The sequence below is a fragment of the Coturnix japonica genome, chromosome 3 (assembly GCF_001577835.2).
Source record: "Coturnix japonica isolate 7356 chromosome 3, Coturnix japonica 2.1, whole genome shotgun sequence".
In the NCBI taxonomy this organism is placed as follows: Eukaryota; Metazoa; Chordata; class Aves; order Galliformes; family Phasianidae; genus Coturnix; species Coturnix japonica.
This window is the reverse complement of record NC_029518.1, coordinates 52,819,051-52,843,320: the sequence shown is the minus strand read 5'-3', so window position 1 is coordinate 52,843,320 and position 24,270 is coordinate 52,819,051. Positions and strand designations below refer to the sequence as shown.

Sequence of the window (24,270 nt, the reverse complement as noted above, 5' to 3'; positions counted from 1 at the left end):
TTAATTATTAGCATCTTGAAATAGTTAACCAAACACTGTACAAATTATATGTAGGCTTTGTAACAGGCTGATGAGTCTCCTTCTATGGAGTGTCTTCTTAAAACCCACCTGGACATTTTGCTCTAGAACCTACTGTGGGGAACCTGCTTTAGCAGGAGGGTTGGATTTGGTGATCTACTATAATTCTGTGATTCTGTAATGTGCCAATGATGAATTAGACTAGAGCATGTTTTAGAGAGCATGTTGTGGGTCTTTATAAGCTTAGAAAATTGCTAGCACTCTATGGCACAACTAGGAATCTTCCTCAAATGGCCTTTCATTTACATTATCAAGTAGGGTAAAATATTAGAATGCAGAAATGCAGCAATCAATTTGTTAGTGATTACAGCATCTGGGTTTTTGTTTTGTTGGTTTTTTTTGTTTGTTTGAGAAATTGTGCTCAGACTTGACAGATCTTTCAAACTGTAGAAATTGAGTCCATCTGTGGGAAGAGCAACAAGCCAAGACAACTCTCTTGTATCAAGTTGTTTAATCTAATGTTGTTAGTTTCTGATTCAAGAATGTTTAGTAGCATTGTTCCTTTAGGTTTGAAATGTGGGGTGGCCAATAACAGTAACTATTGTGGTGCTAAAGATAATGCTTGCAGCCACATGTAGAGTTGAAGCTAGATTCAAACAAAAAGAGGGAAGGAATGGCGGAGGATTTACTTCCATAAGCAGAATTAGGTTCAAGACAAATGAGCAATGATTGGGTCAGTACTTCTTGTGCTTTATGTAGCTAATGTGATTCAGATGCCTGGCACAGCAGACAGTAAACTATGCTGATACTGCCTGAAACGTCCCCTTCCCTTTTAATCTTGTTTGTTTTTAGAAGTCAACAGTTGCCTGCTGACAGTAGCAGTCAGCTTAAATATTTGGTCTCAACTTTGAATCTCAAATTGTTCATGCATCTCCAGGATCTAGTGTCCCATTACTGCCAGCATTATGTATTTCATTGAATGCAGAAAGGCATCGAGGAATTGAAACTGCAACATCAAAATGGGAAGAAAAAAAAATCATTGCAGCTTTCTTCAATGTGAAACTGTTAATGTTAAAAACTGTTAAACACATTAAAATCCCATTTAGTGAATAACAGAATCTAATGAAAATTGGAACAATTCAGTGAATACAAATGTGGGATAATACTGAATGGATGGTTTCTGTGTTTAAATGCTTCTCTTTGTACCGAGGTCTGTTACTTGGTGAAGAGATCTCCCTGTGAACCTAGATAGTAACAGGCATCATTCTCTCAAGTATTTCAAGAATCTTTTCCAGAGGTTCTAATATTAACAAATTAGATATAACTTTCTGACTGCATAATCCCCAATGGTAGTCCCTCCAAAGCTTAGTCTTATACCCACTCATGACAACATTTGTTGTTCTGCCTATTACCTGTGGGTTTATGAAACCTTTTTGTTTATTATCCATCTTCATCATATTTGTATGTTTGTTTTTTAATAAAGCTCATGTTCAGTTTTTGTCTAAACAAGAGGAGAGAATTCTAGCGGAACTTCCTTTAGGCAAGAAGGTGGTTGGTTTTTTTTTTGTGTTTTAAACTTTCTTTTCCCATCTTCCCTTTGCCTAAAATTATATAATGTAAGGTACTCATTTTAGGACAATTGCTACTGCCATAAATAGTGGTGATATCCTTGTTAGATTATAAGAATTGGAAACATAAATATATTATGATTTTTATAGTATGCACTGAGCAGAAAAATCTCCAACTCTCTCCTCCTTGTCATTTGTAAAACTAACAAGACTATTAGTATGAGGTCTTATTCCATGTACGTAACACTTAGATCCTGCTGGACATAGCTGAAATCTTTTTCACAGAGGCTGGCTCTCCAAAATAAAAAGACCTCATATCAAAGATAAGTAATGTAGTATTTTAGAAAGTTGGAGTAGTGTTTTAAAAATGTTAAAAACATTGCTTGGTGTCAAATTCTTTTTATATACAGCAGTAATACAAATTGCAACATAGAGCTTGGTGCCCAGGAATAGCCCTCCTTCTAACACAGTCCAGTGAGACTTTAAAATCAATTTTCATCAATGTATGTCTGACCATGGTCTCCCTCACATGATAGCCAAAAAAAAGTAACAAGCCTATGGAAGTAGATTAGGAGAAATAGATAACTTTGAATATCTTCTTTATTATTTTTTTTCTTTCTGATTAAAAATAATAATAATAATAAAAAAACAAGCTCTAAAACATAAGCAAGCCAACCAATATCAATATATGCTGTTGCATCCAAGTACACAAATACTTTTGTCTAATTCACTGTGTTAACTCTTTCATTTCTGTTACATTCAGACTAAATGATGTTAGCATTGAAGCTGCTGACTATTCTTCAACTGGGAGAAAGCTGGCATCTCCAGTGGAGTTATGTGACTGTCCCCCAGGTTATGATGGTACTTCATGTGAGGTTAGTATCACAATGCAGACTATATATATCAAATGTGCTAACACTGTGATAGCTATAAGGGACCAGCGGCCCTGTGTTGATATTATGTAATAAAAGAACTATCCATTCCTGTTATGAGTTTGGTTTATGTTGTCTAGTTAGCTTTATTTCTAGGTAGCAGTGATATTTGAAATCTAGCGTTCTACACCTCTGTGGTGATTTCTAAGTTGTAAAAAGAAAAGACGTTTCTCTGAACAACAGAAAACAAAACCAGTATTTGGTGCCCTTCAACCGCTTGATGTTATATAAAAATATCAATACTAGAAGAAGGATAGCAGTTATCTGTACTGTACCTAACAAAGTTGGTTCAAATTACCTGAGTTAATGTGGTTAAGTTTCCTCATTTTTTTTTTCTCCAGGGCTTTGCCATTTGCCATGGAATCTTTGTAGATTGTGTTCAGTCCTGTGAGGATTGTTTCCATACATGCTTAACCACAAATTTATTATCTGTCTTCCAGTGTGTTCATGCATGTACACATATGATTAGTCATCTCTTATATGCATAGTTTGGGTTAAATAGACAAAAAAAATAAAAAATAAAAAATTCAGAATCTTTGCCTTTAAGGAAATAGACTCAAACACCAAGATGCTCTGCTTCACAAAACCACAAACAGTATGCCATTTACACAGACACTCTAGGCATTTCCTTGTCATCTCTCCTTTTCTTTAAAATCTCCAATGCTTATATGTGATATTTAGGGCCTAGAGTCTAGTTTCATGCCAAATGTGCGTGCTTCTTGCTGAGGCTAGATAAACACTAATCTAGAAAGAAGACTTGAGGAAACAAATAGATATTCCTTTCACTTCCAAAATGGTACAGGCAGGGGAAAAAAGTAGAATATTGCCTACCTAAAATTAAAAATTAATTTTAAGTTAATTGTCTGTTCGATTGTTTGAGACCAAAAGTAGAACAAAATGTCATTGTGCTTCACACATTTGTTTTTTTGGTTTGTTTTTTTCCTTTGATTTTAATTAAATTCAGATTTTTTGTGGTGATTTCCAAGAAAAATAATTGTAAAGGCCCAAACAATTGGAAAGACACATATTCCAGTACCTACTTTTGCATTTGAAGCTGTGAGTCTTGAGTAAGGTTCCTGACTTGGTGTTGCTGAAGTTCTCTGTCTGACACTGGGCTCAACTTGATGTTCTTAAAAGTCTTTTCCAACCTAAAAGATTCTATAATTCTAGGATTCAGTGCTAAACCTTCTGTCCAGTTCAAAACAGCCCATAAATTCTGATTCATTTTTAAGATCATACCTGAAAACAAAAAGATTGTATGTAGACAGCAGCAAATTTAAAGACTATGTTGTGAGAAGGTGTACTCCTTGGTGCTTGTTCTACATGCAGGCTACGTGCTACTACAGACTCCATGAATTAAACTACAAAGGTTGCTCTCAAAGTAAAGCCTTATGTTATGGCAGTAGAAGTTGAACCTTCCCACCAATATTCCGTTACATTCTGTTGCTATATGACAGATGGCAGCAGAGGGGCACTCTGACCAAATGACGTCTGACATGGAAGAGCATATGAAGGAAAGATGTATCCTTGAATTCCTCTATCTGGAAAAAAATTGCATCCACTGACATTCATTGACCCTTGCTGGATGTTTAAGAGGACTGAACAGTGGATGTAAACACAATGAGGTGGTAGGTGGTGTGTTTCAGGAGTGGTGACAGTGACATGCAAGATAAGCTGTGTTCTGGATGAACCTACACAGCTGTCACACCATGAAAGAACACCTCAATCAGCTAACCTACATATATCAATGGATTGCAACCAGGGAACTGTTTATGGAGATGAATATACCTTCATTTTGTTGGAAATAATGCTGGCAACATAGAAATCTCATAAAGTTTGTACTAGGTGGATCCCACAGATTCTCACATAGGAACAGAAAGAACATCAAAAGATTGTCAGGACGTACTGAAGGGATTGTGTCATTACCAGTGACAAGACCAGTGTTGACCATATGTCAACAGTATGAGTTAAAATCGTTACTGAAGTTCATGAAGTGGCATCATGCGAATTCTTCTTCAAAGAAGAAGCTCAAGATGCAACTCTCTGTGGGTAAAGTGATATGCACTATCCTTTTGGGAAAGGAAAAGAATGACCCTTCTGGATTTCTTGGAACCTGGGCAAACCATCAAGTTTGGTCACTATATTGCAGTGCTGTCCAAGCTGAAGGCTTAAACTTCCAAAGTGAGTCCACAGAAGTAGACAACCTTTCTTTTGCATTATGAAGTTTGAAGATGTAGTCTTAGTTAGACTATCCTACCACACCCACCATATAGTCCATATTTGGTGCCATGTGACTTCTGTCTGTTCAGATCAGTGAAAGATGGATTTTCCTAGCTACAATGTCATTGTTGCAGCTGTGAAACAGTGAATCACATCTGCCATTATAGATTTTTATGAGCATGGTATACAGGCTCTTGCACATCACTGGTAAAAATGCAAAGCTTATGGTGGTTACTATGTTGAAAAATAGTATCTTGCAGCTGAGAATTTGCTCTATCTAATGGTTTTCTTTATATCTGTAGTAGTTTCCATGGAAATGAATAGATGGCATTACTTTTGGAGTGACCTATGTATTTTGTATTCCCTACCCCTAGATTGGAATTCCTACCAGAACTGAAGACCAAAAAGATATGATAGGCTTCTGCCTGAATATACTCATTGAATTTCAGAGCACTTTTGTTCAGCTCAGAAATGCCATTTCACAAAGCTGGCCTATTTTAGGATAGAAAGACAGTGAAAAGTTTTCATTTCCAAGCATTTATTCACAGATTAATTTCTCACGAGTCTTTTGTAGCAGAGGTTCTATGTATATCATATGTGGAATATTTGTGCTTGACAGATAAAAATGTGGAAATATTTTTCTCTTCTGAGTAGGTGGCTTTGCTTTTTATAACAAGAATAGGAAAGGAAAAAAAAGCAAGGTTTTCAATTCCCATATAAACTATCAGTTAAGAAAGAATGCAACCATAATTTGAAATTGTGGAATTATTTAGAATGCTGTTTCTTTTTCTTCCAGACACTACTGGACTTATGCAATAATTCTTCCCGTTTTAACCAACCACAGTGTTATTTTTACTGAATCTATGCAGGATTTCAGTTGCATTTTCTTTTCATCATAAAATTTTACATATCTGTTTGTTTCCTGGGTAATAATATTGTGGTACCTGGTATACATACTGCAGCAAAGAAGACAATCGCTATTTACTTATTTTCTTTATATGAATGTTTTGGCATTATCAGTATTCAGAAAACAACCATTACAATTTAAAGCGTGCTGTCTCTTGTGAGATTGTTCCATTACACATACTTGGAATTTATTTTCTGTAAGATTCTGTTTGAAGGAAATTGTTAAGTTTTTGCTGGTATGTCTGAGAATTGAACACATAATTTCATGAGCTTAGGTAAAACAGACAAAAATTTTAGATTTCAAATACTGTTGATATGTGACAGTTACTTTGTTCTATTTATGTGAATCTTAATTATTTGTCTAATTGCTCTTCTCTACTGGATTTATTCCTTTTCTATTTGCTCCTTTGCTTTCCCAATGGAAGAATTTATGTTTAATTTGTACTGCTATGACAGTCAGGCAGGAAAGTCAGAACTTTCCTGGCTATTGGATTTTATGTCTTTTCTTAAAATTGTTATCTGCAATCTTTTATTTTAAGTCTGTTTCAAGATTTGCTATTCTGTGTCTAAGCCCTTTAGTATTAGTAACAGTTGGAAAATGAAAAAAAGTTCAGGGATATATATGTTTTTTAAATAATCTTTTCAGTTCATCTTCAAATTGCTTATACATTTAGCAGGGGGGAAAATAAATGAAAAAAAAAAAAACCAACAGAATATTGTTTTTATTTTTGTGAAGGAGAATCTTCTTGTTATCTCCTTGTAGAGTGTGTGTAAAGGGGAAGGAATTTGCTTTATTAGAGGATACTTTCAGTAGTCTATCTCTTTATATTAACCAGGTGCCCCTTTGGCATACCCTTTTTATGTTATGCAACACGTTTGGGTCATGTGAGCAATCTTGTTGAGGAAGGATGGTTCAGAAAAACTATAAGCCATTTGTGAGTTATATGTTAAGGAAGAATGGTGCCTGACATCACAGGATGAAGAAGTAGAATAGCATTTTCAGTGATGAATCATGTTTGCATGATATCACTAGCCCTGCATTTCCTGGTTTAAATATTGCACTTAGATTAAAAAAAGAAAAGAAACAATTTCTAGGCAAAAGTGTAGTTCTATTACCAGGCTGTGATTAGACTGTGTTTTAATTGCTCTTTACCGCTGAGCTTCTCATAAGAGTTTTTTGTTGTTTAGGGGTTACTTTTTGCTTCTTCCATCTCCTTCAGTATTTTGCCTTCAGGCTATTTTTGGTCTGTAGCTCTTGCTTTGATGCTGTCATATTTTAATTCTTCATTTCTCTGTTTTATTTTACCACTTCAGAAGAATGATCAAGTTAAGGCTTCCTCTAACCTCACATCTGCAAATGCTAGGGTCAATGCAAAGCCACAGCACTAATAAGAACAAATTCCTAGAGAAATGTTGGTGTTTCTATTCATTTGACAAGGATGTATTTTTGTGTGCGTGTATCAAATTTTAACTATGTTTTAAAACTCCTTTTCCCCATTCAAACGATCTGTTGTATGTTTTCCCTGCAGTATTGCTGGCCACAACACAGACGTGTGAATGGCACAATCTTTGGTGGAGTCTGCATGCCATGTACATGCTTTGGTCATGCAGAATCATGTGATGATATCACAGGGGAATGCCTGGTAAGTTACCTTCATAATAGAAAGCCTGGTGAACCTCAGCAAAATCAATTCAATATGCAAGCATAATTGACTTAACCACCTCTGAGACCTGGAATATCTAAACAGAGAGAAAAAGAAAGATCTTTATGTTGAACTGTTGCTGAAGTAAAGATTAAATCCCCTCTTTCCAAGAAATTGTAGCTTCTACAAGTAAACAAAATGAATTTTTAATTATATAGGAATTATGTTTTGAAAGTGAATCAATAGCACAAAATGTGGCATGCAGAAGACAGTAAACATAGTGTTCTTTCAGGCAAAATTTATATCCCCCTTTTCCTTGTTCTCTGTATTATTATTTTTTTATGCTACACTTTATGGTATCTAGCAGATAAAATTGTAAATTCTGTTCCAGCATGATATGAAGATATGAAGATATTATTATTATCTTCATTTAAATTCTTACTAAATCTTGGGGGGGGGGGGGGAAGTATTTAATGAATTATAAAGAAGTAAAAGAAAATTGTGGCTAAATCAACTTTTTTCCTCATAGCACATGGAGAGTTTATCAGGAGTTACCTATTCAGGACTTAAAATCCAGGATGTTACCCATAGCCACCATACTAACGTACTGCTTTTTCCAGCCTATTTGGTAGCCTTTTGGAATGGGTGATTTATGCTGAAAAGGCTGCTCTGACTAACTCAAGTGCGTTCTAGTTTCATGTTGTCTGACAAGGCACAAAGCTTGAAGCATTTCTCATTTCATTAGTCTTGCAGAAACACAATTTGAGCCATTGCCAGATTAGTGGGATATCACACTCTCATTTCCCTGCAGAATTTCTAGCAGACTCTGTATTGTGCATGTTTCTAAATGTTCCCTTTTATTTCCCCAAGAAAAAGCAGATGGGAAAAGTCCAAAATGAAAATTCAGGCTTATATTTTTCAATGTAATTTGGCATTTAGAATTATTGCTGGTCTTCCTGTTTTCCCCATACAAGATATTCAATTGCACTGTAGTACAAAACAAGACATCCTTAATGTGTAGATCAGTGAGTTTTTCAAATTACTTTTTCATGAATAGAAGCTTAAAATGATTCGCAATTTAATTACACTGTAAGACTTAAAGAAGCACCAAGGACAAAAAAAAAACCACTTACAACATAACAGTCATGTTTTGAATCCTTCCATTGCATGCTGTGAAAATATTTATGTCTAGTGTAATAGGGATTTGCATTTCTTGATAAAGATAGAATTTATTGCATTAATGATTTTAGCCTCCACCTATGACAGTTTTAACAGCAGTGTTAAAACATTTCTGTTAACAGAAATGAAAGTTACATCCTAACTCCTGACTATTTTGTGTCAGGGACCATAGCCAGATGGAGTTCTGAGGTTGCTTTCCTTCTGCATCCTCAAGTTTTAGCCCTTGATTGAACGAGTTCTTTATTTTATTCTCTTGCACCAGCCTGGATGTGAGACAAATTTGTAGAGTTCCATACTGTATTATTTTTGCAATTCCAGCTGATGTTAACTATTGACTGAGATAGCAGTGTTCCCCCTTCCAGCATTTCAAGGACTGCTGTTGTAAGGACAACAGCGCTGAGGAGGAAGTGGAAAATAACTAGCTGTAAATGTACTGTAGTTTGTGCATGCTATCACATATTCTGTATTTCTTTTTTCCTGTCTGAGCTTATGCTAGATCATTCTGTAAAGAGGAGCACAGGGAGCCTTAGACCAGGTCTGGATTTTCTTGCAGCTTACTTTGAAAACACTGTAAATGAAGTTAGATTGGTTAGTATCCATGCAGGCTATTAAATACTGCTATTCAATTTGGTTCATAAGCCTTTTGAAGTGAAAGAGGGAGAAGTCTGAATGCTGAAAAAGAGAAGTGTTTCACATCAAAGGCATTATTTCTATTGAGGTTTACACAGCCTTTTGGCCTCCTTATTATTATTCATGGTGTTTTTTCAGCAATACAGCAGACAATTTACGCATCTAATTTACTGATATGATGCTTTTTTACTCTTCCTTAGCTTTGAAATGTAGTTGAAAAGCAGCTGAAACACATTTTTGACTTGTGATGAAAGCTCAAATCATCTGCTTTGACATAGGCCTGTATAGAAAGCTCATTTTAACGCATATCTTGTAGTAACCTGTAAAGCCCTTTGATCCCGCAGCAACCATATAGAGAGATGTGTAGTATATAATTCTCATTACCATTGTGATAAACATAACTTGTTTGGTACATAGGACAAGTTCTAGCATACAGAATCATCCTTCTGTAATTTTACATACAGACTTTAATGGTAGTTTTAGAAGAATGATGAAACTTAATCCTTGTGAAGAGCAAAAAAACATTCCAAGGTGTTTCATTCATGGCAACGTATTACATTCTCACTAGTAAGAAAAGAGAAAACATATTTTTTGTACTTTGAGTTGTGCTGAAATTACTAAGAGGGAAGTCCTCGGCTGTATCCATTTTCTGTCTGATTCATTTGTATATAAGCAGCATATACTGTGTAGACTGAGGATAGTGGTAGTCAAGCTGTGCTTTTGAAAGTTTTCTTTGTACAAGCAATATTTTCAGATACACAGAAACAAATAATGGATCCTCAGCAAAATTCAGGGTAGGCCATACCACAAGTGAAAAATATTATGTAAAGCCTGTGCAACGCTCTTGATTGTAATACCAGGAAAGGAAATTGTTGATGTAATTTTGACATTACAGTAGGTTGAAAATGCCTGAAGAGCACATTCATGCTCTCAAACAGATAATAAAATGATTCTATGAGTAGAAAAATGTATTAAAATAGATATAGTTGTGTATCTTCATTTTCTTTAACTATCAACTTCACTGTCTGCCTATGTGACAAATATACTCCAAGACTGGGCTGCAACATGCCAAAGCACTAACCAGAGAGTTGGTCATACTCCCTGATTAGTTTTAATTTCATCACTAGCCTTCTATTTTAATAATGTATATAGTCATACACTCAGCTGCAGTCCCAGATAAGCAGATGAGTTTTTTTCAGTGTGAACTTAAGCTTCCTTGACACTATGCATACAGATTTCCACTTGGTTTCTTCCAAGCTCGGAAAGCCGTCTCAGTAGGAAGTGTTAAAAATGCACTTCAGCAATAAAGTCTTTGGGCAAGAAAGTCTGATTCATGCATAAATTTTTTAATGAAAATGAATTCCACAATCTTGCTTGTTCAGAGGCTAAGTGAAGTTTGATGGTGTTTGGATATAAAAGAGATCCAGAAAAATGGATGCCTTCAAAATAATTCAAGATCTAGTCAATCAAATTTGAAGGCATAAAGATTTCAGCATAAACTAATTCCTGGTCATAAAGTCTGAGAATCTGTGGAATGGAGCACTGATTTTTATTTACTTATTTTTTATTAAAACGACCAGCTAAATGTGTTAGAATGAATTGTAGTTCCAAGGGAATATATCTGCAGTTAAGGACAGTCATTTATGATTATCTTCATACCAAGTCTCATGATATGTTAAAAAAAAATATGAATATTCATGCAAACATGAAATTAAGACTTACTTCATAGTTTTAAGTCATTACTGTACATTTGACAGGTTTCAAACTGAGATTAGACCAGTTAATATGAAGGAAACACAGATTTTTTATTTTTTATTTATTTATTTATTTATTTATTTGCGAGTATTGATAATCCCTTTAGAAGGGCTAATAACTCACCTATTTTAGCAAGGTGATCTGCAAATTTGGCAAGTGAGTATAAAAGTTAGTGCATCACTTAACAGGCAAGGTATGTCACATGTACACTGTCTAAATGTTGTTCTTTGTCCTATAAAATCAAGACCGAACTGGGGAGAAAAGTAAGACTGCACAAGATTGTTGTTTTTTAATCTATAGTCACAGTGAGGGGGAAGGTGGATGTACAGATCTGATTTTAAGGAGAGCTAGATGGCACATAGAAACAGCTAGAGTTAGGTTTTAAGAAAATAATTCATCAAAGAGAAGGTTGTCAGCTCTTTGTAATGTGAATTGCTTTCTCTAAAAATTGAAGGATTTTTGTTGCTTTCTTTATTTCCTTAGAAAAAGAAGCAGCTGCAAATAACACCCTGTAAGCTTTAAAATGTTATATTAGTTCCCCTTGCTTTAATAACATCCTTGACATGTAAGCAGTTCATATTCTTAAAAAACATAAAGATATGTCTGAGCTCAACACAAAAGAAGAATCCATTATTTTTCAGAATAAGTACAAATAATTTGACATAATGCTTTTTAAAAAATGAATTGTAAAGGGTTTTTCCATCTGTAAGATTGAAATTATTTTTTTTTATATCTTTTAAAAGCATATTTTAATGTTCGCAGTTACTTTTTAAGTATGCCCTGCAGATTCTTTTCAAATATAGCACTTAAAGTAACAATCAAATGGACTTAAATGACCTAATGAAATAGGATTTAACCCAGCTGAAGGATCTAAAGACATACTTGTATTTGACTAGAAGTCTCAATTGTTGGTATTAGTGCACAATCTATCAAATGTCTGACAATTTAATATGCTGACTAATGCTTTCATTTCAAAGAAAGTAATTCTGGAGACAGGTGCTTCTGTCAACAGTATGCCTATGACTAAAAAGAAGTACAGTGATTATTCAGCTGCCCAAATACATGGCACCAGCTCTGTGGAGTACAGAGCAAAATCTTTATTTCCATACTGTTAACATTCTGTTCATTAGAACAGTGCCATTTTCTTTACCCTTTACTGAAGGTATGTTATGTTTCAGGCAGTAATACTGTTAAGTATATCAGCAGCATATCCATGACTTTTTTTGTAAGTGGTAGAACAGTTTTACGGATGTTCTTCAAAATGTTTTTAATGAAAATAATGAGGTTAAAAATACCTACACATATTACCAAAACTTAACATAAAAGGATTTTAAAGCAGCGGTTTCAGATGTAGGGTGAGCCAGAGATTCTAGAATTGATCTGGAGCCTTACGCGTTATCTAAACTTCATCAGATTGCATTCCATTTAATAAAATCTATTTTGTGGCATTCACCTTGTCTTTTTCAAGTTGTCATTTGCTTTTTCAATCTATATCTAAGCGCAACAAGTCAGAATTTAGCAGTCAAATTAAATTTGCTATTTCTCTGTTTGCTTTGTAAGGGATGTGTTTGAGCGATGTGTAACAAATAATATTTTATATTACATATTCTAATAGTCTAGTGTGATAATATTTGGGAGGGGAAAAAAAAGTACAGAAAAGTTTAGGCCAGAAAGCTACTTGTCCCTGACAGGGGGACCAGCACAATAGGAAGATGTTACAAAAGAAATATGAGAAATGCTCACCTGTCTCTGAAGATCTAGGCTTACAGAAGAAACTCCACAGAGGATGAATCCCCGACAAGAAATCCTTCCTCAGTGGCAGTCAGCCCTTACATGGGGTCCAAGAGAAGCGGAGCCAGGCTCCAGGTTTTTCAGTTGCACAGGTGACTTGCTTCCACCTGTGCTCCCAGGACTGGCTGGGTCATGTCTTCAGGTGGTTCAGGCTGTGACTCAGCAGTTCCCATACAATAATTTTCTAAATTTGTTAAGGATGCTGTCAAATTGTTTAGGATTTTTTAATCTTTTGAGGTGGAAGGGAAGTATAGAAGGGAATACTTTTCTTTAAACTGTACAGCATGTGTTGTTACCAATCAGCATGGGAAATCCATTCTCAGAGTACTAATTCCAATTCTGTGAAAAAGAGATCATTTAATTTGAGATCAGGCCAAAGACTATATATGAAAATACAGATCAACTTCTGCTATTTTTGAGGAGAGTATTGGATTCCTGCTCCTAAACCCTAACCATTCAGATGTTTAGATAATCTGTTTCTTTTATTACAAGACCCAGTCACATGAAAGAATAAAAATTGGCTAGGACCTAATATACGGTATACTTATCCTTGTTTCTACATGAAAAATGTGCTACCCTTCACAAATATTTTTAGCTTGCTGCCAGATGTATGCCTTGTAAAATGAACTAACGCACATAAATGCAAAATATTCAATTTTATAAATTGCATTATCTAAACTTTACATCTTGGATCAGCGTCTGAGAACAGTAAAAAAAATCTAATCTGTTGCAAGACTGCGGTGCTCAACCTGTTTTGTGATACTCTGAGCACTAGTTTTATTTAAGCAAGCTGAAACACTATTGTGACAATTACATGTTGGAATATTTCTCTGTTTCATATAAAGAAATAAATATCTGAAATATAACAAAAAGCTGATGTGTGTGAAGCACAAATTCTCACAGCTATTCTCTGGAACTGGTTCTCAGCTGACAACAGAAAATTAGAATGTATCTTGTAAGCTTCATACAAGTCTGTTGAGAGAACAGGTGAGGTGGTTGACATTCAGAAACTTTTCCACACATATGTTTTCTAATTGTGAATTTGTATTTTTTGCCTTCTGTTTAGGACTGCAAACACAACACAGGTGGTTCTTATTGTGATAGATGTCTTCCTGGTTTCTATGGTGATCCTACTAAAGGAACAGCTGAAGACTGTCAGTTGTGTGCTTGCCCACTAAATATACCTTCTAACAAGTAAGATGTATATTTATTATAAATTATACTTTTTCACTTAGTAAATTATATATTCTTTTTGAATTTATACCATTATACATATATATGAGATTATGTGTGCTTTAAGCAAATAACATATTCTACAGTATAGGCTTTTATTCTCATTTTACAGTCATATAGAGCACTCAGCATTGCTGAGAGACAAAGATCGAGCCTAAAGCTGGACTAGAGTAGACTAGGAAGAAAAATTCTGTATTTTGGATAACTGCTCTTTTCATTGAAAAAAAGACTAGTGTTTGGTGTTTTTTTTTTTTGCTTTTTTTTGTGCTTTTTGATAGTAGATTTTTCTAGATTTAAGGTTGAAGTTAACAATTAGATGTATTTTTTTTTTAAATAATTGATTTTAAAATCACATTATAGTGATAAGACTGTTATTTCTTCTGCTGGTAATTTTTGTAACATTCAGTGATAATGTTGACTGATGGAAAAAAAAAAAACTATTGTATCCTGCACTACAACAGAAGAACTGTGGCCAGCAGCTTGAGAGAAATAATTCTCTTGTTCTAATTTACATAGAATGCTACATCCAGGTCTGGGGCCCCCAGCACAAGAAAGATGTATAACTGTTTGAGTAGTATCAGAGCACTACCAAGAAGATGAATAGAGGGCTAGAGTATCTCTGTTAACCGGAGAGACTGAGAGAGTTGGGCTTGTTCAGTTGTCTGGAGATGCGAAGAATGGGGGAAGTGGGAAGCGGAATTCCAGTACTTAAAGAGGGGGAGAATTTACAGAAAAGCTTGAGAGGGTGTTTTTACCAGGGAATGTAGTGATAGAAAAATGTCTTTAAAATAAAAGAGCCTAAATTTAGATAAGGGAGAAATTATTTGTCGCAAAGGTGGTGCACTGACACAGGCTGCGCAGAGAAGCTGTGGATGCCCCATCCCTGGAGGTGCTCAAGGGTTAGATGAGTTCCTGGGCATCCTGATCTAGTGGAAGATACCTCCTGCCCATAATGGGGAGCTTGGAACTGGATGGTCTTTAAGGTCCCTTCCAGTTCAAACCGTTCCATGATCATGCTGATTCATTTGTATAACACTAAAACACTAATCAAAAGTATGATCAATTTTCTTTATGAAAAGTTGTTTGTGCTGCTTGCTACCTACAGTTTCAGGCCAACCCGAAACATGGATTAACCAGTTTTTACTCTCTAATAGTTCAAGATAATGCCACAGGCAATAGGATTTTGTCATATTCCTTCTCTGATCAGTGCAGTTTTAATCTGACAATTTATGCACAGGAGTCCGAGGGAATTTTAAGATGGAAGTCTTCTATTATCACAGCTCTATAGTTGGTTTTATTAGCTACACTTGAGTTTATGCTTGCTGCTCAGGCATGATTCCTTTGATGTTCTCATTGCTTTCACATTTCAGAATTTCCCTGCATAGTTAGTTCATCTTCCTATTGTTAGAGAATGCTGTACTGATAAAACAGGAAAAACACTATCACATTTATATCTGGTGCAGATGTGCAACAAACCAAGTCAAATAAATTGAATTCAAGTTTGTATTGGCAAAATGCCTGGAGACTTCTATTATGTATCCATCAGAGTTCTGGCTGCCTTCCTCCTTTTTGAAATTGAATAAGAGTACCCTCTGTAATATTTAGATCTTTTGAAAAACGTAGGTACCAAACATGTATAAATGTTATTGAACTATGGACGTCTGAGATTCCCAAGCCCTACAGAATTTAGGCCTACATTAGAAGTCTGCAATAGCTTTAGAAATTTAGAAATGTATTTAGGAATACTAAATGGAAAAAAACCAAAACTGCGAACCTCAGGCTTTGTGGAACTCATACTGTAAAACTGAAGCTCTTGTTCCTACAATTCTAGGCTTAAATTTGTTTATGAAGGAAAAATGAGGGGTCTATTAAACATTTAAAGTGTTCTCTGAAGACTTAAATTAGTCAGTTTTCTACATTACCTTTATAATGTAACTTTAGTTGGCAGTGACCTTTATGTGTTTAGAATAATGTAAGTTATATGAATTATTCAGATTCTTGAATTCATCCTTCATGTGAACAATTGAGAAATTTTCACCAAACACATATCACTATGGAGATGTGATATATGCTATGCTATTCTGCACAGCATAACAAGTGAATAATTTATGTACTAAAATCCTAGAAATGGCTGTTGATATACTCTAACTCCTATAGGATTTAATTTCTAATGTGGCACAACAGGGCATCTGTAGATCTTTAAGCTAAGTACTAGCCATTTGGTATACAGAGAATATTGTCCTTAGAATGAACCTCTGACATGTATTTGTACTAATAAAATAGTGCTGACTTTTATAACAATATCTTATATCTTTATGATATCTGTAGTGTTTTTTACAGTGCTTAACTTTGTCTTTTCCTCTGCAGTGCCATACAAGGCAGAGCAGAAACATTTATCCATTTCAGAAATGTGATGGATTTATTCCAGAGTTAGTTTAAGCTGTTTTATTCTGCTTATTTTCTCCTCTGTTTCCTAATGCCATATACTCAGTTCCTGTAGCCAATCATGAAAATTTGTTCTAAAGCATAGCAGTAATAAGTGACTTGCCAAATGTCAGAAAACAATTCTGGGCAAAATTATGAAATGAAAATTGTGTTTTGTAAATCCTGGGATATATCTTCTTATTTTGTACAAATCTCTGTATTTATACCTATATAGAATCATTAAGGTTAGAAAAGACTGCTAAGGTCATATAGTCCAATTATTAACCCATCACCACCATGCCCATGAAATGAGTACTTCTTTCTTTTCATTAATTCAACATTCTTACAATGTGTTCCAACATTCTTAGTCTTAATGGAGATTTAAATAATCTGATCTTTTCACAGACATTATCAGATTTCTGTGTATAATTTTTCTGACTAAGTGCAAAAATCTGAGATAAGTACTGCTTATCTTTTGAAGTGGCAAAAAGTTTAATATTTTCTAAATAAAGACTACAGAAATGTTATATTTCTAGAACTGAAATGGAACACGTCTCACTCAGCCCATGAAGGTAACAAATAACTTTACAGCTTGTGAACTAGGAAATCTGATAGCTTTCAGGATGTTAATATTTTATTGGAGAATTACATACAATTGCAAATATATTTATTCCAAACAGGTGGTTTCTGTAGCGTATTTCTAAGCTGTTAGAGATCTCTTTCTCCCATCAATCAAATACCTATATGTATACCACTTCTGTTACTATGTCTTAACTGGCGTTCTATTGCTATTTTATGTAAGACTACAAAAAGACTGATGTGGAACCAAAAGAGATTAAGATTCTCTGAAATGTATTTTAACAAATCATTACATACTGCTTGTTAATAATTAATTACTACTGAATACTGAGATTCTAAATCTCAGTAAGATAAACTCTCATTTTCTCATCTTGCTATCATATATTTCCTTTATAGCATGCATTTGGAAATTTCTCAGTATGTTAATGCTTAACATTCAGATATAGATTGACTCTCAAGTTAAAGAGCAGAAGAAAACTCAGTCTGATCATAATCCCTAAAATACAGAAATTATGCTATTAATGATCATTGCTTAGTGATAATCAGTACTTAGTTGTTATAATCTACAATTTATGCATTTGAATTCAGAGTTCTCAGCAGATTTGTGGAAGAGTCAATATTGAGCAACGCTATGATGAACTTTGATAGCATCTCCATAAAACTTTCCCACATCATTCTTATGAAAGATTGAGATCAGAATGGATGAGCAGCACACTATTTGAAGTCTCAGGTGCTGCTGATTAGATTTACTGATAATGTGTACTTCAGTTTAAAAATGCATTTATTGCTGTATGCAAGTAGAACTAACAATTATTTATTCAATTGGCTTCTCATATGTACCTGAATATGTTCTTAATTGAATGTCATTGCAAAATAAAACAAACATAATTCTTATTTAAAAGAGGAAAATCCTAATAGCTATCTGTGTTTACTGGAACTGACTTGCCCACATTTTTCTTACTGATTTCTGTCTATGGGAAATGGATTTATTTCTTTATGAAAAACTGGGTATTTAGGAAGGATGCTATCCTATAGTAGAAATAGAAGGAAGAGGAACTTAGTTCAGACCATAGGATGGGTGTCTCCTGAGTAACAAAGTCCGATCATCGGCAGATAATTATTTTATGATCCTAATTAAGCTCTTCTGGCCTCCCTCTGCCCATTATTTTTTAGAAAGTTTCATTATATACCCTGCTTTAAATTATCCAAGCTCAGACATTGTCTATTTGTTACTGTAGTAACATAATCTTTTACCTGAATATAACTTCTTTCTGATCTATTTGTTCATTATGTTCTTTCCCAACTTCTGTTTTACTAAGTTATGAAAACCATTTACAGTGTCTTTTTTTCAGCTAGATGCTTTGTTTTCCTTTTGTGAACAGTCACTCCACCATGCACCTGCTCCCATTCTTTTCTTTTTCTAATAGATTGACCAGAACTGTTTTCAGTAATTTAGATGAAGCTCTATAAAGGTGTTAATGTTTCTGTCCTTATTGATCACTTCAGAATGATAGGAGAGCAGGTCACCTCTTTCTGTGCATTGGTGTTTAGTGTTTTTTAAAAGAGTCAGACTGTTTATTCACAGAAGTATGTTAAGGGAGGAAGAGAGTGAAATGCTAAAAACCAAAGGAGCAGTGTTTGAAATTGAATATGAGCAAAGATAAGCAGAGTTTGCAGGTGGCTATGGTATCCCTGCTTATGAAACAAACAACAAAATCTACCAGCTAAGAATAAGAAAAGCATAGCAAAGAGGTAAAGCTCTGTACTCTGCAAGCTATTCTTAAACATCAGTGTTCTGGTCTGGCCTGATGTGTCAGATTGTTGGCACTCACTTGGAAGCTGCACCAGCTATTTCCATTTTGCCCCAGTCCTTTCTTGTTCACTGGATTCCTTTCACAGTCCCATATATGCAAAGTTCAATATAGTCATCCCTCAGAAATATTTATTTTGGGGAATATTACGGCATAGCTTGTTTTGCCAGACCCTCAGGGGCACAAACAAACAGCTGTGCATTCCTGCCATTTTAATGCTATCTAGGCCACTTAGTGGCAAGCTGAGGTCCTGTAATAACAGGCTGTTGGGATGCTGCCATCTGCTACTCTATATTCAGTGTCACAGAAATAGCAGAGTCATTCCAAATTTTGTTTGCTGGAGTCAAACTTAAGCTCCATGCTAGACTAGAATCCCATTTCTAGGGCACTGTTTTGCAAATTAATGATCTCTGAAGTGGGATGAGAACTATGATGCTGACAGTCTTTTCTTTATGTTTCCTCCTTGTCCCTCTTCTTGCCCAATATCAACAACACAGCTTTAGCCCAACATGCCATTTTGACCGAAGCCATGGATTAATATGTGATGAATGCCCAGTTGGGTATGTGGGACCACGCTGTGAGAGGTGAGTACAATTTTTTTTAACTGTATGAGATCTGAACTATAAGTATTTATTTCAGGGAACAGTACCTTTCTTTTTTGCTGCCTCCCCTTCTCAACTCTGCTCCATTATCTGAAACTTGCTGAAGAAATTCCTGTTCATTTTCCTCTGACATCACACCCATGTATTTACATACTTATATAGTCTTCATCCTACTTTCCATCCATTCCTTGAAAAAGTGTTTGCTTTATTGCTTTGTGGCAAATTACAAAGCTTCAAAGAAGCATTTGCTGAGAGGTAAGAAACCTTTTTAAAATTATTCTCTGAGCAGTTGCATAAATCTTTTGAGACTTCTTTTCTTAATTGTCTCTTTCTGCCACTTGCTTAGAGTCACAGTGAATCAAGTATTCAGTAAATTATTGTTTCTTTATCTTGAAAAGTTAATATGCAATTAAACCACAATCCTTGTGATAAGTTATTTGTTGGTTTTAATTATTTATAAAAGAATATTTTACCTTTGTTACTTCTAGTTTTCTCTTACAGCCTTTATTTAGCAAATACAAGAAGATAGGTTTTAGTAGCATCAGAGAATCTCTATTTGCTAAACATGTAGAAAATCTCAATATATTCATGTGTTATGTTATTACACAAAAAGGCAAAGTAAAAAAAAAAAAATAAATCTCCTGTTTTGTCTTCCTTTGGCTATGATAGGTCCAGATAACATAAGTACTCAGAAAGAAGGTTCCCTGCACTGATAACCTCATCTGCCTTCTCGTATTCAATTACTGTGAAAGAGTCACACAGAATTTAAGTGAAACAGAAGGATAGTAGAAGCAATAGTGCTAAGCTGCCAGGGTCCCCTTTCCATAGGTGGTGAGAATGCAGAGACAGGGAAGTTGTCACTGTATCTGTGCACCTTTCTATCTTTTAGGATTTTGTGTGGATAGAATAAGTTTTAGGAGCAGTTAGTTCGCCATGCTAGTTGTTTGGAGGTCACAGTGAATCAGCACTGGCTTTGGCTCTATGATACACATCCCTCATGACTTTATGATTAACACCTTTTTTAAGAGGGACTGAGGGATCCAGATAACAGTCTATCACCTGGCTAGATAGCTGTAGGGAATGAAAGTGTGGCATTTCTATATCTTAGCCTGCTTCTGCCATTTGACACCTCCATGAGCTGCTTGCAGCATTTTCCAACATATACTCTAAAAATATAAGGCTTCTGAATGAAGACTTTGTAAGTCAGGGAAAAGTACTGGATAGGGAAAAGTAGGAATGAATCAAGAGAAAGAGCCGACCGGGAAAAGGAGAAACCTGTCCGTACGCCATGAATCACCCTGTAGTTGTATCTTTCCAAATTGCATTTACGACTATTTCCTCTTAAATCCCCTACTGTGCTATATCTGTCCTAAAGTGAGAGTATAGGCTGTCACCTGTTTCCACCCATCATCACTAAGACTGCTCTTGCTGAGTTCTATCTCTGCTTGTTTTTTCCCGTCTATCTTGGAAGTCATCACCTTTCTTTAAGCTAGTGGGCTGTGAAGTTAATGATGGCAGGAATAAATCACTTTGGTGCAGAACACTTTGGTAGCACTTTGTCAATGTAGGGTCATTGACAGCTTCCATTAGCAACAAGTGCTGTTTCTGAGTGGAGTGCAGGCTTAGCTGCAATATGAGAGAATCTGAATAAGTGGCAGGCTTGGATTTTTAGCATTATTTCCCAAGGAAATAAGGCATGTGTGATCTTTTAGTGCATTTCTGGCTGCCCACAAAAACATTTGAACTTGTAGGTCAATTTCAACCAAATTTGACAGAAGGGTAGAAGATCTCACAGATAGTAATTGTTTCTGAAAATTTCATGAGAAGTGGCTGAATAGAGGTTAGTAAATCAGGACATGTCATAGTTAAGGGAGACAGTACTGCGTGATCTCACACCTAATTAAACAGCAGAGAATACAAGCACAAGAGAGCAGGAGCAAATGAGCAAGAGAGTTTATTAAATGCTTTGACTATAAGAAAAATTCTACAGGGCAAGGAAAACACACTGCTGTAGCCTGAGGGATTGCTCACTGCTGAACAGCAACATCCTGCTGCAAATAATCAGTCCCTAGCCTTGTAACCATGAGATATAAATCCACTGGAAATTAAACCATTAATTCCATTGCTCATGGAATGATTCTCTTTCATTTATAACAAGCTGTTTGGAAATGCCCACAACTGTCAATAATAATGAACAGAAGAAAGCACATTGGCTTTTGCAATTGTTAATAGTGATTCTATAATTGCTGAAAGTGTTTATGTGGAATTCTGGATCATTTTAGCAACTGCATATTGGCGACTAATCTGTCTGACATGGTTGTCTAACTGAACAGTCCTAAATTATCATTTATCTCTAAGTGTAGAGAAAGCGTCATTTTTCTATTTAATCCTTTTCCCCAGTAAATGAGATTTATGTTCTTCCTTTGCTCATTATTCAATTTCCCAGTATGTACAGGGTATGGTAGACTCTCTCCTGTCTCTGTACAAAAGGTTTATGTAAAAAAGTTGTGCTTTTTGCCCAACATATTTACAGAATTGTAAGATGCATTTGCCAGTTGCACAGCCTTAATATTGAAAAAAGCCCACAGTCTTAGAAACAAGAGCCCACAGTTGTTTTTTCTTTAGGGAAAAGAAACAAAAGTGGGTGAGTCTTACTTCTCCTTTAGTACTCCTTCATTTATGTATATAATTGGAGAAACCTTTTCCTCCGAGAAGTGGTAAGGAAAAGTCTGTGTAACTTTATGTAAGAAGCCATGCTGCGAGACACTTTAGTGGGAGGAAAAGGATGAACTATTTCACATCTTTCCTCCCCTATACACCCCAGCATCCTTCAAATCTAGCACAGTGTCACCATGCAGGCCCTTCTGAGTCTCTTGACTTCAATATGCTGCTGCTTCTAGCTAACATAATTTTTTTCCACTGTGCCAGAATTACAAACCTATATTGCAGTGCTGATGGGAAAGGGGACCAACATTCAGAATGTTTTATAAAACAAATGTGTTGTGCGGGATTGTTTCCAGGTTGCAAAGAGAAGCACTCTGATATTAGAAAATGCATTATAGATTTCTGCCTGGTCATACAACAGTAACATCTGTGTTGCACATCTGAGGTAAAATTTTTAACAGCAAGTTCACAGGTTGTTTCCCCACTGGACTTCTACCCAATTTCATACACAAATTGGATGCACATAATTTTCAGAGCAACTGTGAAAACAGTATTTTAATATTTTCATACTTTCAAGTATTTAGATTTACAGCAGACATTAACGCTGTCTCAACATTTATTTTTTTTTTTTTTCCAGTTAAACATAAAGACATAGTGTATGTTAGGACTATGTTTTTGTGCATATTTGTGTATATACATACAAACACATAGACCGCAGTCAAGAAAATGAATTCAATTCTACCTAGGGGCACTACACGCTTTTTCACATATAGTTATATATATGCTTATTCTTTGGTTCCAGTTATGCCAAGTAAAAACTGTCACTCATGGGAAACATCTGCATTTGAAGCTGGAGGTAAACAGAGACAGAAAGTGTATGGGGGGGGAAACTGTTCTTGAATGTCTTTTTTCCCTGTCCTTACTCGTATTTGTTGATTTTCTGATTTATGTTTGTTGTTTTTGCTTTTTGTTCATCTCAATGATATTCTGTTGTACTTTGCAATTATTTAATAATATATGTTTTTTCTAATCCATAAGTGTAATTTCCAGTGCCACATATATTTTTGACTTTTTATTGTGAACCTTCCCAAATATATAGTGCTTTGAATCTGAGAATGGCTAAAATAGAAATGTCCTTATGGGAACAAAGGTGGAATTAGATAAAGTAGGTATTTTTTTCTAGTCTACATCTGTAACTTCATCAGAAGTTGGAGAAAATGTTGAAGAATTTACACATAGATAAGTACTTAGGGTGTTCTGTTAAGTTTAGCTCATTTGTTCCTTTCGGGATCTAATCATCTTGAATCTGAATTCAAGAATATCTATGTGTTTAAGTAGAATGTATCTGATGAGGGTGAGTTTTACTAATTTTAATTAGCAAAATCTAAATTGATGAGAGGAAAAAAAAGGTGATATCAAGGTCTCCTGCTATTAATAGAAGGAAATGATTATCCGTGCATTTCTTGCAAATCCCTGGAGCTTTTTTTTTTTTTTTTTTTTTCAGCGCACTGCTTGGTAAGTTTATAGGAATGCTTTAAGATACTGAAGTAATTCTTAAATGAAAGGAAAAATGGAAAATTTGTGCACATTAAGTGAAGTCAGATAGGTTAGTAGTACCAAAAGTTACAAATTCTTGACAAGTATGCAAGTGGTAAATGAGAAGTATCACAGCAAAGCATAAGTGAACTTCACATATCGCTCTTTTTATATTCTTCTTATTTTGAGTAAAATAGGATCCTGCCTTAATTATGTAGTTTTACTTTGGCTTTTCTAAATCATAGCTATTTATTGTTACATGTACCAAGAAATTCCTGGCCTTTGTAACTGAGATTTTATCTCTGGGGGAAAAGAATGTCAAGTTGTCTTTGGGAAAATAAGCTAAATTTTAGTCTTTTGTGGTTGCTGAAGTATTCTCAGTTCCTTTTTAATAATGAAGACACAGCCATTTATTTTCTGGAAATAATACAAGGAGGTAAAATATGTAACTGCATTTGTGAATGCAGTGGAGCACAGTGGACTGGATTATGAAAATTATGCTTGTGTTAATGAGTACTTACATCCACCCGAACCACTGGACTGTTTGTATAAATTATGCATATGTTTGGGTCCATGTTATGGATACTTTTAAAGAACAGGAATAATTTTCCTTTGAATAACAGCCTACTATTTAAAAGTAAAAAAAAAAATGATTATTTCTAGCTATCAATGCCTCCCTACTCTGTCATACACTTTGATACTGATATTGAATAATACTTAAGAAATGTTTAGATTGTTTTGTTTAGGGTCAGACTGGAAATTTTATGAGACATTCTAGA

General features: G+C 35.1%; 1 protein-coding gene across 5 annotated transcripts in view; it reads left to right on the top strand.

The window, feature by feature from the left end:
* Positions 1-24,270, top strand: part of LAMA2 (laminin subunit alpha 2) — a 283,315-nt gene that overhangs the window by 138,733 nt on the left and 120,312 nt on the right. For all 5 annotated transcript variants that reach the window (XM_032443478.1, XM_015858546.2, XM_015858545.2 and 2 more), the window contains exons 15-18: positions 2,350-2,461; positions 7,174-7,287; positions 13,709-13,836; positions 19,187-19,273. In XM_032443478.1, the coding sequence (XP_032299369.1) occupies positions 2,350-2,461; positions 7,174-7,287; positions 13,709-13,836; positions 19,187-19,273 (441 nt within the window). The remainder of the gene's footprint in view (positions 1-2,349; positions 2,462-7,173; positions 7,288-13,708; positions 13,837-19,186; positions 19,274-24,270) is intronic.